The sequence below is a fragment of the Ostrea edulis genome, chromosome 8 (assembly GCF_947568905.1).
Source record: "Ostrea edulis chromosome 8, xbOstEdul1.1, whole genome shotgun sequence".
Lineage (NCBI taxonomy): Eukaryota > Metazoa > Mollusca > Bivalvia > Ostreida > Ostreidae > Ostrea > Ostrea edulis.
Genome location: NC_079171.1, coordinates 59,827,064 through 59,852,500, shown reverse-complemented (window position 1 = coordinate 59,852,500; position 25,437 = coordinate 59,827,064). Strand labels below are relative to the sequence as shown.

Below are 25,437 nucleotides of genomic sequence, written 5' to 3'. Positions count from 1 at the left end.
ATGCAGTTTTTGCATAATTGTAGTTTAAATGCCGTCTCTCTAAAGTCTTCAGCTGATTTGGAAAATACTGTCCACCTTCTGGTGGAATTGTATAAATGTATATGAATATACAATGTCTGCCCAAGGCCTACTGCGCATATAAAATATATTGTCTACCTTACGATGGAATTGTATAAAATTATATACAATGTCTGCCTAAGGACTACTACGGGTATCTGAAAACTTAGGCAGACATCATAAATTGTATATCTTTCATTCTTGGTATATTATCTTTAATTGATTTGAAAATTACAAATAGAGTGATAGCTAAACAAAATGATCGAATGCATGATGAAAAATGTTGAAGTTTAAACATGGACTATATATGACTGCCTAAGTATGATTTTATGGATGTGCCTACCTAATGCTGAAAGCAGATATATATATATATATATATATATATATATATATATATACTTCTCGATTGAAGTCAGCATTTCGCAAATTGTATGGTCGCTATAACGATCTAGTTCGTCAATACAACCTCGCATTGGGTCAAATGCTGTCTCACGTGTTTCATACCGATTGTTAAGCTGTTCTTGGCACACTGATTTTGACTGCGGATAACTCCGTTTACCTGATCAAGGTATGGGGCTCACGGCGGGTGTGACCGGTCAACAGGGGCTGCTTACTCCTCCTAGGTACCTGATCCCACCTCTGGTATGTCCAGGGGTCCGTGTTTGCCCAACTATCTATTTTGTATTGCTTGTAGGAGTTATGAGATTGATCACTGTTCGTTATCTTCACCTTGCATACATGTATATTTATACATGGGAAAGCAGGGGAAACGCATGTTTAGAATCATATTCTAGATCATTTAGAATACTTGAACCTTTCATTAAAAACAGTGAATATTGATGCGTCATCTTCAGATACTATTATATTTTGACTAATAATACAAAATGTTTACTTTTTAATGCACAATGAAAGTAAAAAAAGAAAACAATGCACTCTAGTAGTTAGCACTGTAGAGACATCTATAATTTACATGTGTGTATGTAATGCTTCAAACTTTGAGAACCCTGTCGTTCGGGATACATGCAATGAACAAACATCCACAAAAGAGGTCAAGTTGTTGAGTTGACTGGATTTTTCTATGAATTTTCACAGTTAATAATCCATATAAATTATACTTCACTATCAAATTTCTAATAGAATAAGAAAGTTTCCGTCCACTTTTGTGTACAGGTTCTTTTTTCATGTTTGCTTCTCAATCAAATTCGACCCTTTCACTCTGGCGTTCCGAAGGGCAATGTAAAGACAGAGGTCTGAATGTTGAACGAACGATGAACGCACGGTGAACGCATGGTGAGCGCATGAAGAACGCTTTGCGAACGGTGAACGCGAGCGGTTGGTGAATGGTGAACGCAAAACCGTGAACGTTGAGCGCACGGAAAACGTGCGGTGAACACGCGGAAAACGGACGATGAGCGCATGGAAAGCACATGAAAAATGGTAAAATAGAACGTTTTGAGGGACTGTGCAAGTCCCTTTGACTTACGTTGAAAGACTATTGTGTCACTTTCTCATGCACCCGCCGTTCGGTATTCAGACGGTAACATCCGTTAATAGAGGATTCAGAATCTCCAGATTCAAGCAGGCTTTATACCTTGAGTTTTGGGATATCCGTTCTCTCCATGCATTGTCAATGACAGAGAGAGGAACTGTGGCCTTGTAGCCTTTTCCTATGTCCTGTCTTTACCCTTCCCAGCATGTGTAGACCTTCCTTTTAGAGGCATCATGGAAATATGTCAGCGAGGGTGATAACTCTGCAAAATTATATTCACTTGCGATTTATACCATTTTTGTCAGTCACAGGACATGTGCAATTCCGTTCCTCTAACTTTGAAAGCGCGTTTGTCATACGTCCCACGTCCGTTTAATCCGTCAATTCACCGTTATTTAGAAGATGATGAATTTTAATCAACTGTTAATTGCCTGGTTCATGCTCAGAAAATGTGCGGTTATTATGTATTTTATTCGAGCCCCGAGCAGCCGCGGGAACATGTATGTTAATGGTAAATAATAATGTAATCAAAGAACTATAGGGAAAAACCCAAATTTCCATATGGTTGATCTGAAACACAATTTGTCATCTAATTCATCATAATAATAATCCATAAGCTGACGCTGAAATATTCAAATTAAAGAATTAAGATCGCCACGTTGTTAATTGACTTTGTTTCTAGTTCATGTGTTTTCTTTTCAAAGGTTGTGATGCTACTCGATATCATCCTGGATGTACCATAGCATGTCCTAATAAATGTAAAGACTCCCATTGTGATGCCTTCAATGGATCCTGTATTTACGGCTGTACTTCCTCCACTGCTGCTACCACAGAATGTACAGGTGAAGTATCTATATATTGTTAACTCTAGATTGATAATTGCATAGTAGAGCACTTATCTGATTACGGTTTCGTTGTTGTTGTCTCTACTGCGTAAGTTCCATCTTCACAAGTCAAGGGTTATCGATTCGTTACCTCGCACTAACCCTTAGTATCTGTCAGCATGAACAGAAGATGACACAGTAACTTAAAATTAAATCATCCAATGATATTCCTTACTTGCGATGAACGTTTGGTAAGATAAAAAAACCCAGAAAGCAAGCAATGGTCTTACATGTACGCAGGGCACATTTCTCAACATCATAAATATTGAATGTTGATTTTATATGTAACACAATTGATAATTCACATATCCGCCTCTTAAATGTTGTTGCTATTTGTCGATCTATTTCAATTTGAAATATTTTGTTCAATTTCTTGAAACACAATCAACAAGCATACTTGGACAATCTATTGTTTTCATGCGGCTAGTATTCTAAAACTTCGTAGACTAATTTTTCAAAAAGAAAATAAAGATCAAGGGACGTTTTTGGCTATATACCGCCTATATTTTTTTGTGTATTTTTTTTTAACTTTTATACTACGCTAAATATTATTTTTTTTTCTACACAACTAGGATCTTCTCCTAATCACACTTACATGGAAATGACGTAATATTTTATTATGAGGTTATGAATATACGCTAAAGATGAGTTGCTTAGTGGAATATGTTGGTTTGAAATAAATTATGAATACACTTGAGCAAAAACAAATATCTTTGCATGCAACAGCCATATTTATATTTTGCATCATTAATTATCCGTTGATATTCTTTTTTCATCATCAATATGGTGTCGGTTGTTGGCTGCAAACAATATGAATTTTAAAAAAGAATGAATGCTTGAATTGGCTGTTTTCAATACGCAAAGTTAATATTTTGCATGTTATAGAACTGGAAAAAAATCCCACTTTTGCATGCAACAACCAGATTTATATTTTGCATGTTCATTATCAACATGGATTTGTTTTTTTGGTTGTAAACGATATGAATCTTTAAAAAAAAAGAATGAATGCGGAAATTGGCTGTCTTCCATACGCAAAGTCAATATTTTGCATGTTATAGAACTGAAAAAAAAACCTATGCATGCAACAACCCGATTTACATTTTGCATGTTTGGTTATCCATTGGTATTCTTCTTTCATTATCAATATGGTGTCGGTTGTTGGTTGCACACAATATGAATTTTAAAAATGAATAAATGTGACAATCGGCTGTTTTCGATACGCAGATCCAATATGTTGCATGATATAGAACTGAAAAAAAAACCAACTATTGCATGCAACAACCAGATAGTTTGATTATCCATTGATATCCTTCTTTCATCATCAATATGGTTTCGGTTGTTGGCTGCAAACAATATGGATTTAAAAAAAAGAATGAATGCGGAAATCGGTTGTTTTCGATATGCAAAATTAATATTTTGCATGTTATAGAACTAAGCAAATTGTTCCATCGTCTAACCTTAAAAACGTTTACTTACTTTGCGATATAATAAGTATGTCCAGTCAACCAATTAACACTTTACCTAGTTTGCCATAAAAATGCACATAATGAATGCAGATGATGTCTGCCTTTCGACGCAAGGTGGATAAGAAATCTACCGCATGATGAATGGAAATTATTCTAGAAGGCCACGGGAATATGTTTGGACATCCTGTCTTTTCAAAATAAAATTATTTGAGAATAAATTCAACTTTAAAAAATCAAATCAAAGACACGCATAGATCTTTGATAAATCGAATTCATTTTATTTTTACAAAAATCAGATTAAAATTCGTTCATTATCAGCAAAAATGGGTACGGATACGTTATATCTCAAGACCTAGATAGTTGGGATCTCTGTTACTTTTTCGCTTTTTAAAATATCTTTAATACAAGTATATCAAATAGAATAAATCTGTATTCGCTTATGAAAATAACATATATTGATAATTTACAAAATCAACTGGGACCCCCCTTACGATTCTGAGGGCCTGGGAAAAACAGTTAAATATCCCACATTGTCTATGCACGTAACAACTTCCCATAATCCATTTGGAGAAAAGCTGGTACCTGTTCCGGATATATACATACACATTTGAATTGTTTACACCAATAAAACTAAGCAATGCTAGATTTAACCCACCGACGGATGCAATTTTCATTCATCAAAGATGAACAGTATTTTGAGAGAGAGAGAATGAGAGAGAGAGAGAGAGAGAGAGAGAGAGAGAGAGAGAGAGAGAGAGAGAGAGAGAGAGAGAGAGAGAGAGAGAGAGAGAGACTTTGTCGACGATTTAGGGGAATATAAAGATATAAACACGGACATATTTTTGTTAGGTTTTTAATTATATTTGCTATATGAAATATACCATCTGAAGTTACATGCATATTACTTGACGTGTTTTGCTTTACCCAAACAAATGATATCCTATTCATGCAACATAGATTTGTATCGGTTAGTATATGTACCACGCAGTATTCAATATATTTTGTAAATACCCACAGCAGACAGATATTTTATTCGTATGTACTGTAACATGTATGTTAAATACACTTGTGAGCAGACCTGTAATATAGTCCTTGATGTACATGGCATAACAAGTAATTTTATCCGATTCAATAGACGTTTTTAATCCAAGTATTTATATGTATGATCAAACAAAAACATGAACATTCAAGAGCCATTTCATTTTCCATAATTCGTTTGAATAGGAGGACATCGAACAGCGCCTTCGAAATTATGATTGAGTTCTACTCAACAATTATTGGTAAATACGCGCATTATTTTCCTCACTCTTATTGACACAATATTCTTCCGCAAAATGTATATGAACACGATAAAGTTACATTTAAATGCACAATGCATTTTCCATAGCATGCCAGTGTTTAATAGTCTTTGATCTCAATGAGTATTTCTATAGACAGAAGTTAAAATTGTAACTTTTATAAAAATATTCTAGAAGAACCAGGGGACTGTAAATCCCTAACCGTCGATGACGTTTTTCCGAAAAAGCGACCGTAGGAAGACAGCGTCAGAGTTAACAATGCGATCTTGTAAAGTTATTTTCTCAAAATATGCAACAAGTAAATGGTACATGTACATGTTATATATGAGTAAAACGAATATATTATCACCTGTCGACCTGCAAAGAATGATCGGCTTTAGAAGCACGGCCAATTTTGGCCAATGACTTCCATTGTTCTTTCCGAAAAAATCAATCGTCGGTCACAAATTCTACACCATGTTGCCGATGCCACGCCATGCGTGTTTACTTTCGTGTTTGACTGATTATAAAAGCCGTTGTCGCATGGGTCCCACGCTACGGACTGTCAACCAATAATATATCCCGTCAAGAGCCCACATTTTAATGGTTACTGATGTCAAGGGTTAGTGCGAGGGAACGAGTCAATAACCATCTACTTAAGAAAATGCGTAAGTCATTGATTTCGTCAACAATGACCATAACTATTACAAAAATAGCAGGTCACTAAAGACTATAGAGATGAAAAGCATTTGGATGTCTTAACAATTCGGATCAACTACAGAAGAACAAAAATAATCGATGTTTGATATTTTCCTGAAATAACATTGGATCGTTTGTAACCATATCCAAGTACAGTATCACGTGTTTAAAATTACTCAAGAAACACACACACACAAAATAAAAAAAAATAATAAAGCCAAGGAAAGGTAAATGTAATCAATCCCATAAATCCCACAAGCAATACGAAATAGAGAGTTGGGCAAACACGGACTCCTGGACACGCCAGAGGTGGGATCAGATGCTTAGGAGGAGTAAGCATCCCATGTCGACCAGTCACACGCGCCGTGTGCAATTAAAAAAGATGAAAAATTTTCTTTACGATTTATATCGGACTCCGTACATATTACTTTATCATCGCCATTTATTATGGACATGGCAGTTTAGAATTTAAACCTCATTTCATTATGCTACACACGTAACACTTTTGCATTGGATACACTTATCTTGGGATTTGATTGTGTACAATGTGTAAGCGATATTCTATGATGTTTCCACTAATGTTTTTTCGATTTATGAACCTGGTGTTTGAGAAAGCAGTATAATTAAATATCAAAAAGTAAGGGTTGGGTTTATTTTCACATTTTTAGATTCTAAGAACTCTGCCAAAATGAATTAGAATACGTTTGCAGAATTTGAGTACCTCGTTATTCAGAACCATTTTTTCGCCATTGCTAGTTTTACCATGATTTGAAATACATTACTCTCACCAAATACAGATTATATTTGTAAATCAGGAATTTCACAATTGTGAGGCTATTGTTATTTTCTGAGATTTGTTTTATATGTATAGTCCATGTACGCATGTTTCAAGTGATGATTGTAACTTGCCTATCCGTTTTACTTATTTCCTTTCCCCATATCTAGTTTTTCAAATGGGTCTTTTGTATAACATTGTTGTATTCCCTGGTTCGTGATAAAAGAGAATGCCGTATCATAAACAAGACAAACATTGGTTTTACAGAATGTGCTCTGAATACGTATGTATCTAAGGAAGCCTGTGCTCCTTGTGGAAACTGTAAAGATGGCAGTTCATGTGATAGAAGAAATGGACGATGTAACAATGCCTGTGAAAAACAGTGGACCGGGGACACATGTGAACGTATGTAGCATTTTATCTCATGAAAGTGGTATGAACTCTATCGGATGACACGATGGTTAGTTAGTTTTAACTGACTGTTGGTCTGTCAATAAATGTCACTAAATATCCGTAAAAAAATAGCTTAATGTCGTAGAAATAGACAAATCTATTACAAATTCAATTTATAGAAACAAAGTAGATATAAGGAACAATGGCCAATCTTTTTAAGTCTCATAAAGATGTTTAGATGATGTTTAGACGTGAAAGGTGAAGATAACGAACTGTGATCAATCTCATGACTCATGTAAGGAATACAAAATAGTTGGGCAAACACGGACCCCTTGACAAACCAGAGGTGGGATTAGGTACCTAAGGGGAGTAAGCATCGCATGTCGACTGGTCACACCCGCCGTGAGACGTATAACTTGATCAATTAAACAGAGTTTCTGTAGTCAAATCAGGGTGCTAAGAACGGCATAACAATCGATATGAGACAAGTTTAACTTTTCATTTAACTTTATACCGTTCGTTATCTTCACCTTTGACGTTATCAGTAATGACATGTCCAGTTGGATTATAGTTAAGAAAAAAACTGATCCATTGATTGCTATTTTTTCACTTATATTGAGACGCCACCAGCTGTACGTAAAGTATCACAGATTTAGAAACTATGCACGCACTTAACGTTCAGGGTTGTAGCAGTAAATGTTCTTCAACTTGATAGAACCTTGACTCTTATATTTGCTGAACGTTTGCCTAAAGAGCAGTCGCTGTCAATATTTACATATTATGTTAGAACCTGGTGAATCGAGCACCTACTGCTAGTGATTTATCCTATGAAGCAGAAATGGAGAAAAGGACAAACGATTTTTAAAATCAACTGAATTGGGATTGGGTGTCTAGAAGGAGACATTTCTGTTAACTATTACATCTGTTATGAGCTAATATCTAAACTATACCTGAATCAGATAAACGGAGTAATTTGTTGTCAAAATCGAAATGGATAGAACACTTATTATGAAACACGCTAGGACGCATTCAACAAAATGAAAGCTTATAATTACAAATTAGATCGTTATAGCGAACATATGATTTGCAAAACTCTGAAATCCAAACGAGACGATTTCATGTACTTGTTTGTCAGCCACTTGCTTTTAAAATTGATCATACTCTTCATATTATGTTACGTCAGTTGAGAGACATAATCACCATACACATGTGCTAATGGGATATTGCTACACACATACGGGAATTTAACGATGGAGAAGCTTAATTCATTTTGTTTCCTGTAAACGTTTGGTGTGAAGGATTACACGTAAGGCTGCTGAATGAGTATTATCTAATATACTATATAACCGGGTATCTGAAGTAAAAACTGCGATTCCATGTGCAAGCCGTATTTTATTTCTCGCTATGTATATTGAATACTTTAGAATACCAATATGTGCTCTTATAGATTATTTCTGAACAAAAGGAAACACATTGATGACATCTGATAGCAATAACTGGTTTAACAGAATGTCCTGTGAGCAGTTACGAAAAGAAAGTCTGAAGTTCTTGCGTTAAACCATGCACTGATGACCCTGGACGATATGAAAATGGCTGTAACAAACAATGGATAGGGGACACATGTAAGTGTTCGATTTCGATTCATTAACTGAATAAATACAAAAGCGAACAGTTACTATATCAATTTCATAAATAATATGGAAAATACAAAGCTAAGAGAGGACCCGCTACATACCTCTTAACAAGAGGTGAAATCAAGAGAAGTAGCTTTCTCTATGACCCGTGTATCTCTATAGTTTGTGAAAACCAGTCTAAGATTTGATTTGAGAACATGGACACAACAGTAACTTGTTCATTATACCGGCTGCACTATTGACTGACTTTAAAGAATACTGTTTGAACTTCTGAATTATCAACTTATTTATTAGTAGCGTTTTACAATTTAAAAATCGACTACACGCTCTTGTGCATCACACTTATCGAGATACAAACCCAACAAAAAGTGATATTATAAACGAATTTTGGAAATTGGTGATAGAGGAAGTTGGGGATTTCTCGTTTGTAATGAAGCCATATTTCCCTTGACATGTGTCGCTTGGAACAGCAGTTGCTTGATCCTGGGATGCATCTATTTCTGTATACGTTTAAATCCAGTATAGCTAATCTGTATGAAATGGAACTGTAACTCCTATGTATTCGTTCCGTTGACTGGGATTTCAAATGTATCTAGAAATGAAACATGTTCTGAAGAATTTCGTTTTCGAAATGAGAACTTTGGACGTGAATTGGATTATCAAACGTAGAATTAAAATCATGTTCGTAAAAGGCAATTGTGATAATGATTTGTACCAGCAAATCGCCGTTGTTAAAAGAAATGTGGTCTAGAACCAAACACCGTGTTATGTCATGTTATTGTCCGAATAAAATAAGCATGCGAGATCAAATGAAATTTTTTTTTAGATGTCACAAGGAAGGCGAAAATAACGAACAATGATCAATCTCATAAGTCGTATAAGCAATACAAAATAGATAGTTGGGCAAACACGGACCACTGGACACACCAGGGGTGGGATCTGGTGCCTAGGAGGAGTAAGCATCCCCTGTCGACCGGAAGGATCAAATACCATTTACACTAATCAAATAAATATTCATGTTTTTACCTGATTTGGTGAATATGTTATATAACGAATGCAAGATTAAGAATAAGGCAATAACAGCTCACAACATAGGTGGGATCAGGTGCGTAGAAGTAGTAATCACCGTGTTGACCTGCTACTGGCCCTCTATCGTGATCAAGTAAACAGAGTAATCCGTAGTCAACATTAATATGTGAAATCGTCTAAAGATTAATATCAAACATCTAAGACATCATTTGAAAAAGTTACAGGTGTAATACTTAACTATATCGCATCTATTTTAATATTGCATTTCTTAGATGATTTATGAAATTGGTAAATGTTCGTTATATTCACCTTTTCAGAAGGTGCCGATGTTACATTTAATATATGAATTTATCAATACCTACATATTCATTATGCTGTTTATATGATCATGGATATAATTGTAGTACAGCTATATATGTGAGCTTAATAACTGAATCCAGTTACAAACAATGTATCAATCGCCTTTCATACACAACATTACAATGTGTATTTGTAAGTGAAATTAATAATGATAAAGTAATTTAATTTGAATATGCTTTGCAGACTGATATACCATTAGATCAACTATCGCCTTTTACAATACAGTTTGCCGTCCAGAATTCTATGGAAATGATTGCAACCAACACTGTGGGAAATGTAAATCAGGAACAGTTTGTCACAATGATACTGGACTCTGTCCACAAGGATGCCAGGGACATTGGAATGGTTCCAGATGTGATGGTATTACTAGTAATAATACATATTTTACTCGTCCACTGATAAGGACTAAATTAACAAATAACAATGAACAATAATAAACATATCTCTTGCATCCTAGTTTGCAGGTCAGGATTCTATGGAGGTGATTGCAACCAGCAATGTGGGAAATGTAAATCAGGAACTGTTTGTAACAATGCCAACGGAAACTGCACACAGGGGTGTCAGGAGAATTGATATGGTATCAGATGTGATGGTAATACTAAAATTCTCTTAGCATCAACAAAAGATGTAGATAACGAACAGTGATCAATATTATAGCTCATATCACCAATACAAAATAGATAATTGGGCAAACACGGATCCCTGTACACAGCAGAGGTGGGATCAGGTGCCTAGGAGGAGTAAGTATCCCCTGTTGAACAGTCACACCAATTACTACTCCTATATCAGGTAAACGGGGTCAAAATCAGTGTTCCAAGAACGGTCTAACAATCGGCATCAAACACGCCAGGCAGCATTTGGCCCCATGCTAGGTTGTATAGACGAAATAGACCGTTGTAACGACCATGACATTTGCCAAATGCTGACTTCAATCGAGACTGTTGGAACTCCTCTACCATCAGCTTGTTTGTCAGTAGCTTGTCTATACTTAAAATCTAGCACTAAGGGGATCAACGACACGAGCAATAACAGCCAGTTATCCGTGCTTTCACCGTTCACTTTCTGTGCGCTTATTGTTCGGAGTTTTGCGTTCATCCTGCACCCAACGTACAATTAACGTTCGTTTACCATTCGTCTTTTGGCTTTTTTTATTATCATTCGGAACACCAAAGTGAAAGGATCGATTTTGATAGAGAGGTGGACATGAAAATTAACTCGTGCACAACAAAAGAAAGGAATTTTCTTATTTCATCAGAAATATTATAGTAAAGCAGAACATGTCGGGATTACCAAGTGTCAAAATTCAAGGAAAATCCCAGTCAACTCATCAAGTGTTACACTAATGAACATGTATGCCTATATGTCACTTTAAACTAGTTTGACGGGGATTTTACACCTATATCTATGAAAGACACTCTGAAGAAACGTATTTACTGCTTTCGTCAAATTTTACAATTTTGTATCGTTTGTCTCTCATAGAAATATATCATTGTTTTTCTCGACGCTTTTGTATTTGCCTCTGAAATAATACATTCTTTAAACACGTTATGTATAATTCAACACAGCAATTAGTTTGGTCTGCATCGAAGATATACACATATTGAACGACATAAAGAAAATTCTTTGTCTAACTAACAACAATAATACATTTTGTACTTACATATAATCTGAGATTAATGCTTCGGGTCGATATAATCTCGATAAAGGGAATGACACAAAATATGAATGTTTAATCTTAGTTGGAAACAAAATCGTTATACTGTTTAGATGCATTAAGGTGTTGAATATATGTCGAACTTGAAGTTTCCTGATTCTGGTATATTTTCGTTATCTATCGATTAATCAAATGTATATCTTTTTTGTTTTTCCAAAACATTATAAATAAATAATTTGTATTATGTTAAACGTAGATACTTTGCCGCTCTCACTATCCTCAACAGTGTAAACCTTGCAGTTGCTGTCGTCCGTGTTGCATTTATTCGTTGTTGTTTTTTTTAAAGACGTTAAGAATGACATCACAATGGCATGACGTCACAAACGTTACTGAACTCCGCACCATCGGACTTTCGTGTGACTATCGCACTTTGGCGTCCGTAACGTTAACAAACCATCGCACTTTGGCATGACCATAGTACTATGGAGCGACCATCGCACTTTAGAGTCTTACACACACACAGATATATATATATATATATATATATATAGAGAGAGAGAGAGAGAGAGAGAGAGAGAGAGAGAGAGAGAGAGAGAGAGAGAGAGAGAGCACAAACAAACAATTGTAACACCCAACCTTACGTTTACCCCTAGGATCTAAACGATACATGTGAAAATCAATTAATTAATATATAAAGCACTAAATAATCACAACTAGGTACTGAAAATTTTCGCCCCAGCCCGGGGTCGAACCAGCGACGTACGGAACCCACCGCCTAGCAAGATTGTCAAACCAGTGCGTAAGTCCACTCGGCCACAACGACTTCCCTATGAAAGGAAGCTTTGTTATGCTCCTAAAGCGCTACGTATACACACTGATGCAATCCCACACAGTCGCTGTGTCATTCAGTGTTTAAGATATTTTATAAGGAGAGTGGATCTCTCGATGCAATTGTATAGAATATTTAATATAAAGCACAAACAAACAATTATAACACCCAACCTTACGTTTACCCCTAGGATCTAAACGATGCATGTGAAAATCAATTAATTAATATATAAAGCACTAAATAATCTTGCTAGGCGGTGGGTGCCGTACGTCGCTGGTTCGACCCCGGGCTGGGGCGAAAATTTTCAGTACCTAGTTGTGATTATTTAGTGCTTTATATATTAATTAATTGATTTTCACATGTATCGTTTAGATCCTAGGGGTAAACGTAAGGTTGGGTGTACTTACGTACTTACGAGTGGACTTACGCACTGGTTTGACAATCTTGCTAGGCGATGGGTGCCGTACGTCGCTGGTTCGACCCCGGGCTTGGGCGAAAATGTTCAGTACCTAGTTGTGATTATTTAGTGCTTTATATATATATATATATATATATATATAGAGAGAGAGAGAGAGAGAGAGAGAGAGAGAGAGAGAGAGAGAGAGAGATAATGTGTAATGCGTATCGATGAAGGGTGAAGATAACGAACATCTGTTTCGTCTTGAATCATCCGAATAAGCTTTGAATACTGGATGATTGGGGAGAAGACTGGAACCTGAAACCATTATATTTAATTTGAGATTCTATACAATGCATTTCGCGTTGGATCAAATGGTTATCCCTCAATATAGAGTAACTGAAGATAAATTGAACACAATAGAATATGACATGATTCTCGGTCTCATAGCTATCCCGTTGCAAGTATACAACACCAAATTTAAAATAAAAAGATTATTTTAACAGTGTGCCCTGTGAATCATTACGTATTGAATGGATACTGTATCCAGTGTGGACACTGTAAAGGTGACAGCTCATGTAACAGAACAACAGGAAGATGTGATGATGGTTGTGAAAATCAATGGCTGAAAGACATATACAAGATTATGTATATATATCTCATTCAAAATTTTATGAACAATTTTGATCATTTTGAGTGTAGCTCCTAGACACCTAGTTCTGTTTACCTGATCAGGATATAGGGCTTATAGCGGGTGTGACAGGTTGGAAGGGAATGCTTACCCCTCCTACCCCACTGATCCCACCTCTGGCGTCTAAGGGTCCGTGTTTGCCCAACTATCTATTTTTTATTGCTTATAGGAGTTATGAGATTGGTCACTTTTCGCTATTTTCAAATTTCATTCAATCCAGTGGATTGTTTTCATTTTTCTGATAAAAAACTAAGGTTTTGGTTATCACATTAAATCAACTTTAATGTCGTTGATAAACGTTATCAGTAAGAAAGGGTGAATATATCAAAGAGTGGTGAATAAACAAGTAATTATAACGAGCAGAGATTAATGTCATAAATAAACACGCAAATACCACTGCATACATCAGAAGTGAAAGCGTAAGCATTACTAGTGACCGGTCACATCCATATAATTAGTTTGATCAGGTAAATTCAGTATTCAGCAATCAATATCATTGAACGAGGTAACATTTAATAGATCATAAGACGACTTTATAGCAAATATAATCATTATGACCATAAAATTTGCAAAATGCTGACTATTTAAGAAAATTTTGAAATCAATGTTCCATCGTCTGAATCGTTAGTAGCCTACTCTAACGCAAAGGATATTTCACGTAGTGAAAATGGTATATTTCTACGTTTGAATATGGTCATCACAATTATGTCATATCGACAGAACAATTTAAAATAATCCCAATGTAGAGTACCTTGCGATAAGTCTTTCTACAACCGACTTGGTCAGTTCTAATGAAATTATGGATGGAATGTGCATAAAATACCTCGTCTTGGAATAAATACATGTAGTTGACTGTGACAACATATTGTCGTCTATTTGATTCGTAGAAAGAACTCAATTTGTGTTTTAAGATAACTAAACTTTCATTAATTGATGCATACAACTATAAAGCTTTTTCATATCATCCAACATGATGAACAGAATATCAAGAAATTCATTTTTTTTAATTCCCTCTTTTTTATTGAACAACATTGAGCAATTTAATAAAAAAAAAATAGGTTCAACTTTGTGTATAAATAATGAAGGTTACGTGACTCAACAAAGTTCATGTAGAATGACAATGTAATTAATTCTACATAATGATAGAACAATTTAAAATGCTGAACATAATCCCAATATAGAGTACCTTGCGATAAGTGGTATACGTTTCCACAATGTCTCAGGCACGCAGAGGAAGAGGCCAAGGATGTAAAATCGTACTTGAATAACAACTTGTCGAAACATTTTGAATTTCTTAATATGTTGGTACATCGAGTTGCACTTCGACACTATTATCAATGTTATATGACACGGTGTTCTTATCAGCACTGAATGTATTCGGGAACAAAGGAGATCCGTTCTTAGCACTTTCTCTAAACTCTTATTCGATTCCATGTCGATCTCAAGGAAGTTTGATCTTAATTATTCGATACAAATTTCCTATAGCATTAATATGACGATAACCAGTCAAAAGCATGCAATATTGTTCAAATCCCCATTTGATCTTCTTTTTTGCCATGTCACATTGTCAATAGTTATCCTCTAAAATCATAGGTGATCGTAAGTGACCATACCGAAACGAGATCTACTTCCCTGTGTTTAAATTACCTTCATCTCTGCTTAAAAAATAATTGTCTCTTGCTGTCTTTATTTAACTGTGCATGTAATCGTGTCACTGCTGTTCGATGAATATGGAATGTTGGTCAATCATATTCTTTAAAGGGCAATATATTGTAAAAATCCAAACTAGCATTTCTTTAAGAAAATAAATGTTAGTTTTTATAATATATGAGGATATGAGCTGCGATTCTTAACGCCAATATGCTTTGTAAAGCGCGTTAGCGATTCATAAAAAAACTATGCTGGCATGAAATAATCCTTCTGATGCTCTTCCTATTTTATAAAATTGATGTTTTATAGATGCAATTTTCTGTCATATACTACGTACGTAATATCCCTATATTATAAAATAGTTGTACTATAAATATCAACATTGATTATAATAATCTCTAGATTCATGCCAAAATGATCATCATTTCAATTGGTAAAGGTTTCGAAGGCAAACCGATTGGAAATGTATTGTTTAGAAACCACCATGTATGACAAAGAACCAATATTTTCTCCTTAATGAAAGGTGAAGATAACGAACAGTGATCAATCTCATAACGCCTACAAGCAATACTAAATAGATAGCTGGGCAAACATGGACTCATGAACACACCCGAGGTGGGATCGGGTGACGAGGAGGACTCATAAAGTGTAGAATTGTTTGCCGTATATTTTAAACATCTACAATGATATAGTTATACTCACCGGTAGAAAATGTATTTTTAATGAACCGGCAATATCAAATCTAAACCACAGCTCATGTTGGGTGCCATCAATTCTTTCCAAAGGTGGTAGACACAACGTTTTTAACCTCTCTTAATGTCGCTTGTGGTTTGCAGAACTAAAACATTTATTCCCATTGCTCTTTTCAAAGCAGGTAATGACTGTTCGACATAATTCAATAAAAATTATACTAGATACTAATTTCCAGATTGAATATTATCTGAAACCTTTAATATCAATTCTTAGGCCGCTTGCGGTCGACTCCGGCAGATGTGGCCGGTCAATAGATAATGTTTACTCCTACTAGGTACCTCATCGCACCTCTGGTTTGTTCAGGAGTTCATCTATGTTCCACTCATCATTTTGTATTCTTTATAGCAACGTTATTTCGATACTATAGTTCATTTTGCATTTCTGAATTTGTTAATTGATTTGATTTAACGCCATAGTCTGTAGGTCAGGATTCTAAGGAGGAGATTGTAACCAGCAATGTGGAAACTGTAAATCGGGAACTGTTTGTCACAATGTAACTTGAGTCTGTCCACAAGGATGTCAGGAGAATTGGAGTGGTACCAGATGTGATGGTAAAAAACAACAACAGGGATATACTAAGACAACTAGATTAGATTTATCATAACTTCCTGGATTTTCATCATATTCACGTGATCCAGCACGTTGATTTAACCAAAAAAAATGCATACGTAATGTACTTAGTCGTAACGTCCCGATGATTAAATTACAATGTGTAATTTGTTTGAATAATTTTTACTTTTTTGGATACGAAGTGGAAGCGGTGATACACTTGCTAGTTTTGGAGTGAAATCAGTGTCCGGTCTTGAAACGTTTTTGCTCCTCTTAGTAACTTTTATTGAACTTTCTCATTTATAGAAAAAAAGAACGGAATGATGCTGTCAGATATTATCACTTGTGCCAGATAGAACTATTCATATTTAGTAATGACGATTTTTGCACGGTCACATTATGTAAATACAACTATAATATCTAATCAAATATAATGAAATGGAAATATCAAGGAATATCTTCAATCTGCAATGTTCATGGCTTTTTCATGATGGCATATGCAAATTATGATTAATTTTGAATCAAACGCTATCAATTAAAAATCGAAATTTTACTTTCAAATCCAGACAAAGCAAACAGATTCGAACTATATTGTAATGTCTCCATCTTTGATACGTCAAGTTTTGATTAAAGTTAAAATAGATGAATATTTATTAAGAATGTAGGGATGGTATGTATGGAGTGCATTGTTCCTCTACATGTGGTAAATGTGTAAACTCAACAATATGTACTAAGATAAACTGAACTTGTATCCACGGATGTCAGAAACGTTTGACTGATCGTCTCTGTGACATACACATTCAGACTTTTGAACACATATTTTGAATTTCAATGAAAGTAGCACACATGCTTCGCTAATACTAAAGTTTAGCCAGAATTAATGATAAGGATATGATTGTATTACATGCAATACAACTAGCCAGAGTATATCCGCATGATTCCGTATGGTAGAATATACACCAGGTTTTGAAGTTATGTTTCACTATGAGTTACTATTAAAAGAGAAATTGATTAAGCAGTAATTCTGAATAATGTAAAACTTATATGGTACCAATTGTGGTGCACCAGATGCGCATTTCGACAAATGATATATATTGTAGAAAGCTGGCTCATTGAACAAGTTAACTTTGCAATTGTTCTTTATTTATCATATTCTTTAAAAGCATGATACTTAATAGCAATTTCATTTTTACTAAGAAATATTATTCTGGAATATCTTCGAGGGAAGCACTTCTTCCTAAATATTTATTACCAGCAGAGGCCTCGACCCAGGGGTCATAATGTAAAACTTATACGGTACCAATTTTGATGCACCAGATGAGCATTTCGACAGATGATGTCTCTCCAGTCATGCTCAACACTCTGTTGTTATCAATGTATGGCTACAGTAAATCGTCCAAAGCTTATCTATGCAAACTCGTTTTAGTTCTCCATATGTTTTCTAATTGACCAAATCAAAGGATCTCTAGCCATTGATCATTACTAAGTAGCTTAAGTAACAATTTGTCAGTCGTGATGGTAAAAAACAAGCATGTATCATCAAAAGTATTGAGTTTTTAAAAAATCAATTGTTTTACAATATTACAAAACATTTTCACTTATATCGATATGTCATTCATATATTTTCATTAGAGTATAATGAGGAACAATCGTCTTTTAAAACGCTCCTGTTTTTCAGTTGAGAAAAAAACCAACTTGCTGCATTTATAGCATTCATGTTCAAATTGTCATACAAATCATATAGTAATTTGATGTGGTAAATCAACAAATTAAAGCTATGCCGTTTTATGGCATTCATTATTCGGATTCCGTATTAGCTCTGACTTCAATGAAATATTAGTGTGTGGAATCGTGAAAAAAAATGACATATTACCTTCGGAATGTTGTCGTCAAAACGGTTTGTCACAATGTAGCTGAAATTTGTCCTGAAAGGTGGCTAGAAAACTGGAATGGTCCTTGATGCGATGGTAAAAATACTAAGAATGGGAATCATTTCGACAATTTAGAGATTAGTTTGATAAGTATTGAGTATGACTGTCAGAATGTAAACTTTTGATACTATTTAAAAAAAGAAGAAGATATTTCCGCAAGTGGAAAGTACTGAAAACTGGTGCACAATCCGAATGAGAATACCTTAACTTAACGAATTTAGAATTACATGTACCGGTTTTGCCCGATTCCTATGGAAAGTCCTTTCAAGAATGTAAAATTATATTTTCTTCTAGACAAGGGTGATGTGAATACATGGCACGTAGTCGATAGTATATATGTAGAAACACTTTGTATATTATAAGGAATATTTTTTTTCTGAAAACACATTTCCTCGACATATGTATGTAAAACTTATATGGTACCCATTTTGATACACCGGATGCGCATTTCGACAAACAATGTGTCTTCAATGATGTTCAAGCCAAAAGTTGGGAAATCCGAAATAAGAATAAATTTGGAAGAAATAAAAGGAAAAACAGAGTGTTAAAGACTGAAGCCAAATTCTTCTAAGGATCAGAGCTATGCATGAGGGCGAGCTAATCCTTAATTTTGAAATGAATTTCCAAAATGTATCACAGTAATTAAACATGCATACGTATTTTCAAGCTAGTAACGAAGTACTTACCTACTGGGCTGTAGTGACCCTCTGGGACTAGCAGTCCAGCAGCAGAGGTGTCAACCCAGGGGTCATAATATAAAACTAATATGGTACGGTACCAATTTTGATGTACCAGATGCGTATTTCGACAAATGTCTCTTCAGTGATGCTCAGGCCAACAGTGTGGAAATCCGAAATAACAATAAACTAAAAAACTAAAAGGAGAGACAGGGTGTCAAATTGATAACGTTGTCGTCTTCCGCGTCCTATGTCATTATGAAAAACGTTATACCGATCTAGTTCGTCAATGCAACCTAACATTGGGTCAAATGCAGTCTGACGTGTATCATACCGATTATTAAGCCGTTCTTGGCACACTGATTTTGCCTACCGGTAACTTTGTTTATCTGATCAGGATATAGGGCTCACGGTGGGTGTGACCGGTGGACAGGGGATTCATACTCCTCTTAGGTACCTGATCCTGCCTCTGGTGTGTCCAGGAGTCCGTGTTTCCCCAACTCTCTGTTTTGTATTGCTTGTAGGAGTTATGAGATTGATCGCTGTTCGTTATATTTACCTTTCATCTAAGACGCGCTATTGAATATAGTTTTTGCAGAATTATTGTGTATATTATAATAAAATGGATTTCATATTCATCGATATGACATTTGCTTCGCTTCCGATCCAATTCCTCGTGATCCATAATGACGACATCTCGACTGAAACGTTGTATACAATGGTGGAATTTCTTTTTCATCAATGGAAGATCGACAAGGAAGCCCAGAACTTACTCAAAATACCGCACGTTTGAAACGACGTTGGGATACTTTAAACATTAAAATATGGGACACATGTAATGCAAGACACTTTGGTCGTTATATTTTATAACAGTGTCCACTATCAAGTGTAGGAATTTTGGTGGGTTTTTTTTTTCAAAAGAACACTCTTTAACAGTGTGTTCCTTTAACCATTGGGTGTTGAATGAAAACAGAAATCATTGTTGACATTGTAGAGATGACAGGTCATGCAGTAGAACAACTCAACGATGTTCTAATGGGTATGATATTCAGTAGATTGGGGTTACTTGTAAACGAATGTAACAACCATTTCATTGACCGTATCCAAACGGTGGAAAGTATAAGTCGTTGTCATTGTCTAAGAAATGCATTTTCTCTTCATTGATTATTTCATAACGAAAAAACTGTAGTTATCTATTTCATTTTTTCTTTTCCCGAAACACTTTAAGGTGCTCCACCCTGCAAGAAATCATATATGATTTCTAAGTATAGCTTATAAAACAGCAATAAGGCCTACTTTGTTTATATATATCCTTGGCCTGGAATAAAGGACGTCAAATATGCGTGTCGCTTAACTGGTACCACGGTCACACTCCGTTTGTGGTTTTTTTAATCACCCATATACATTTTTTTTCCAAAAATGCCTCAGGAAAACAGCCTTTTACTGAATTACTGATAATACAGATTCATATTTGCGAACACACTCCTTTAGGCGGATAATGTTTTATGAGATTTGAAGCACGAACCCTGCGTGCTTTATCTGCGCAACCCCAACTTTTAAAGTCCATAAGATCTTCATAATATCTGCTAAAATATTTTTTCTTCATTGAAATAAAATACGCTTCTTTTAAAGATATTATTTCTAATTGATTTAACTCTTTACTTCATGGTATATAAAGAATGAGTTTCAACATATTTTCATAATATTTACAATATTCATATGTATGTCTAAATATTTAATACCAATTACCACAATAATATATTTCACATATTTATATGAATATATGTTATGAATTGTGTGCTGAAATTTAACTACAACATGTATATGTTGATAACCTATTCTGAGATGCGCATAACTGTATATTTATTATGGTGTACTGTGTATGTCAATGATGTAAAAAAAACGGAGATTTGGAGGCTGTTTCAAACGATATATATTTTTTTTTATTTTGCATTCTAGTTTGTAGGCCAGGATTGTATGGAGGTGATTGTAACCAGCGATGTGGAAAATGTAAATCAAGAACTATCTGTAAAGATGATACTGGCTACTGTCCACAAGGATGTCAAGACAATTGGAGTGGTCCTAGATGTGATGGTAAAACCTCCATTGTTGATAAACCATAGCGACGGATTTCAGTATTTTTATCATGATCATAATATGTAGTAGGTGAATGGTAGTACGACGATAGTTGAGTCGAAGTAAATCCTATAAAACAAAAATATGGCCTACTTTGCTTATGTATATCCTTGGCATGGAATAAAGGACGTCAAATATGCGTGTCACTTGACTGGTACCACGGGAATGCTCCGTTTGTTGTTTTGTTTAATCACCCATATACATTTTTTTTCCAAAAATGCCTAAGGAAAACAGCTTTTTATTAAATTGCTGATAATACAGATTCGTATTTACAAACACACTCCTTGTTGTTTTTAGGCGGATACTGTTTTATAAAATTTGAGGCACGAACCCCGCGTGCTTTATCTGCGCAAACCCAACTTTTAAAGTCCACAATATCTTCATAATATCTGATAAAATAGTTTTTTGTTCATTGAAGTAAATTACGCTTCTTTTAGAGATATTATTTCTAACTGATTTAACCTAACGTTCTTTACTCCATGGTCTATAAAGAATGAGTTTCAACATATTTTCATAATATGTACAATATTTATATGCACGTCTAAATCTTTAATACCAACTCACACAATAATAAATTTCAGATATTTATATGAATATGTTATAGATTGTGTGCTGCAGTTTAACTACAACATGTATATGTTGATAACCTATTCTGAGATGCGCATAATTGTATATTTATTATGGTGTACTGTGTATGTCAATGATGTAAACAAACGGAGATTTGGAGGCTATTTCCAAAAAATTGGAGTGGTCCTAGATTGATGGTAAAACATCCATTGTTGATAAACCATAGCGACAAGTTTCAGTATTCTTATCATGATCATAATATGTAGTAGGTGAATGGTAGTACGACGATGATATAGATGTGTCGAAAACACGAAGTCCATTCGACAAGAGGGATCGTTTTGAAAATCTTGCGATTGAGCTTTAAAGAAAATCAACAAAGATTTTTTCCCCAAAAAACCCTAATCTCCACCACGTGCAAAAGTACTTTGTAAATATATCTGTGTTAAAGAAACATGTGGTGATTTTAACTTATCCTGAGATGGTGTCTGTATACTCAATTATTATTAAGTAAGATGATACAAACGTATTGCAAAACTGTTCATCTATGTGTATTATCAGATATCTACCAATCCCACATCATTATACATTATAATAGGTATGGTGTAACCACAAACACAAATTTATTTAATTTGTTCCTTACTTTTCATATCAGTCTCCCGGTGAGTAATTCTATATCCTTAGATAATTCGGTGTCATACATTGTCCATCCCGTGTACAAAACAACATGGATAGAAATTTCAATGATATTTGTTTTGTTATGGTGATTGCCATTTAAATGTTATGATAAAACCTACTAGAAAATTATACGCATATATGTTAAGCCATATGTTACTGTTCATTGCGTTTTTCTGATTCCTTCTAAAATTGTTTTGTGTAAAATCAACGGGATGGCAAAATAATATGATTAAATGTATCAGCGAGGTATTCCATTGATATGCCTGAGCGTTTTGAAGTGGGTTTTTTTCTCTCCATTTTGTATCTGATATCTGTAAAGCTAGGAAGCAATGCTTGTCATGGTACTGAAACACTGAAGACTTCCCTCAATCCGAAAAGATAAAAAGAATGATAAACACATTTTTCAACCATTCTCCGATAGTTTCCTATCGTGTATTAGTAGTGGGTGATGGTTTGTAATTATTGGGAGTTTATCAAAAGGTGAAGATAACGACCAGTGATCAATGATATAAATGGAGTAAAGAACACAACATGAAGCAAAGTGTAAACAGGGATCACTGAATAAACCAAAATGACTACAAAAATCCCTAGTTCATTACTCGGAGGTAATTGTTGCAGGCATATATTTATTATCATCTTCTGTATAGCACAAACAGATTCAGCTTCTTCGTTAGAGTGCCATATGTCCTCCTTCCCGTTATCTTTATTCCGTAACCTTTACAAGTATGGATCTAACTGTGTGTTTGGTTACTTTTACAATGTGCAGTCCTTACAAGTTTGGACCTAACTGTGCATCTGATTGTATTTACCCTTTACAAACGTGGACCTAACTGTGTTTGATTGTGTTTACAGAGTGTATACCTTACAAGTATGGACCTAACTGTGCCTTTGATTGTGGGCATTGTAAAGATGGACGTCCTTGTTCAACAGGGAATGGAATTTGTCGTAATGGTTGTGAAGAAGGATGGGGAGATGTCTGCATTTCGATCGATTTCATTACATGAATCGTTTTATGTAATTTAAAGATTTTTTTTAAACCAGCAAACATTAACTATAGTATATGATTATCCTGTAAATCAAAATCTAGGACATTAGGTACACTTAATAAATATCATTCTATGATATTTTCAATCAGGCTCAATTCAATAATGTCATTACGAAATCAACGATCACGGAAATATGAGCATAACTACCGCTGATGACATCTAAAAAAAATCAGCTAGGAAATAAAAAAAAAATATTGTTTTGACAAAATCATACATTTTCAAGTTGGTGAGATTATCTGAGATTATGGTTTAAAGTATCTACATCAAACCATGACAAACATCAAATCATATCAATTATGGTATATTTATTGTTGAGATAAAAGAAAGTAACTCGATCAGTGTTATACAACATACATATCACATCATCGGAAAAAAATGCCAGACTAGTGATGCATATGGAACTGCAACAAGTAAAATAGATATATATATATTTAAAATGTGACACGTATTAACATATAAACTTCAAACAGTTGTTAAATGTAAGTATATTCGTGACATCTACCCTGTTTAACTCTTCATGTTTTGCTAATAAAGCAATAAAATCAATAACGTGTTGTTTGTTATCATAAACAGTAGACATTCTATTCTGAAAACATGTGTACAATACTAATATTAATGACAATAATATCAACAATGATATATTTGATAATGGCTATCGATTGAAGACGTCATTATTGTCTTAAAGGACTGCAAAATTTAGGCCAATGTTCGGCGCTTATAACCTTTGAGCAGGGAGAGGTCTTTATCATGCCACACCTGCTGTGATACGGGACCTTTGTTTTGGGGTCTAATCCGAAGAGGACATTGATTTAGTCACCTCTTTCGACACGCAGGGGGTGTTGATGACCTTTTTTAACCCTGATACCCAAGGGATAAAATAACAATAGTGAAAATGATAAAAGATATATAAAAAAAATTATATCAATCAAATTACCTTATGACGCCTAACAAGGGTTCAACGGTATTTGAAATTCAGCAGAAAAAAATTTCCACATTCTGATACACGGATGTTTGGTTGGGCTATATAGGAGAAATCAGCAGCTATAGCAAATCATATAAACACATCAAATTGATTTAACTCCTGAATATCTAATAAGAAAATCTAATAAGAAAACCTTGATATATATTTCGATGCAGCTGTTATTTGCATCTCACTTTTCGGAACCTGTCGTTGAACAAAAATGAGAATAATCACCAATTCAGAAACGACAAATAACTTTCGTATAAGATATACACATGTACTCGCATGCTATTAAGTATTTTGTTTATTTTTTTATCTCTAGTATCGTCCAAATTGGATAGTCAAGATTTCACAAACAGTGGTAAGAAACTCGTTAATCTTATCATCACAGTTGTCATATAATTGATTTTGATAATCGTGTGATCAACCGATTTACAGTTCAGTTCAATGATTCGTTTACAATCTTTCTTCTCAGACAAAAGTCCCGTCACTGGATTATACGTAGCTATCGGAGTCTTATCAACACTTTTCACCATAACCGTTATAGTTCTAGTATATAAATTTCGAAAACATAGACAGCAACCCTCTCAACGACATGACAATAACCCGCCACAAAACTTTGTTAATCATATAGAAATGAAGGAAACACACGATTACGATAAACTTGGCGTCAGGGACACGGATGAGTACCAAGAACTGCCACCCATTGTTGCTGACCAACCTCCACAGGAGAGACATGCGTCAGACTCAAGCTACATTAACTCTACACTGCGATAGCAAGGGAATTACATGTATAACATGCATGTACCCCCGACGATAATACAACTACAATCTTGAACCATACACACCTGATGTTTT

At 34.8% G+C, this 25,437-nt stretch overlaps 1 protein-coding gene and 1 long non-coding RNA gene across 2 annotated transcripts in view; both read left to right on the top strand.

Annotated features, from left to right (window-relative positions):
• The first annotated feature begins 8,518 nt into the window (after nt 1-8,518).
• On the top strand, nt 8,519-11,546 carry LOC130049338 (uncharacterized). The gene is made up of 3 exons (XR_008797842.1): nt 8,519-8,662; nt 10,289-10,423; nt 10,521-11,546. It is a non-coding gene; the product is annotated as an uncharacterized LOC130049338 (long non-coding RNA).
• Nucleotides 11,547-13,173: 1,627 nt separating this feature from the next.
• LOC130049763 (multiple epidermal growth factor-like domains protein 10) overlaps nt 13,174-25,437 on the top strand; it is a 34,699-nt gene continuing 22,435 nt past the window's right edge. The window contains exons 1-8 of the mRNA XM_056147746.1: nt 13,174-13,180; nt 13,450-13,551; nt 16,553-16,588; nt 20,168-20,311; nt 21,154-21,288; nt 23,425-23,550; nt 24,902-24,940; nt 25,055-25,319. Coding sequence (XP_056003721.1) covers nt 13,174-13,180; nt 13,450-13,551; nt 16,553-16,588; nt 20,168-20,311; nt 21,154-21,288; nt 23,425-23,550; nt 24,902-24,940; nt 25,055-25,319 — 854 coding nt within the window. The remainder of the gene's footprint in view (nt 13,181-13,449; nt 13,552-16,552; nt 16,589-20,167; nt 20,312-21,153; nt 21,289-23,424; nt 23,551-24,901; nt 24,941-25,054; nt 25,320-25,437) is intronic.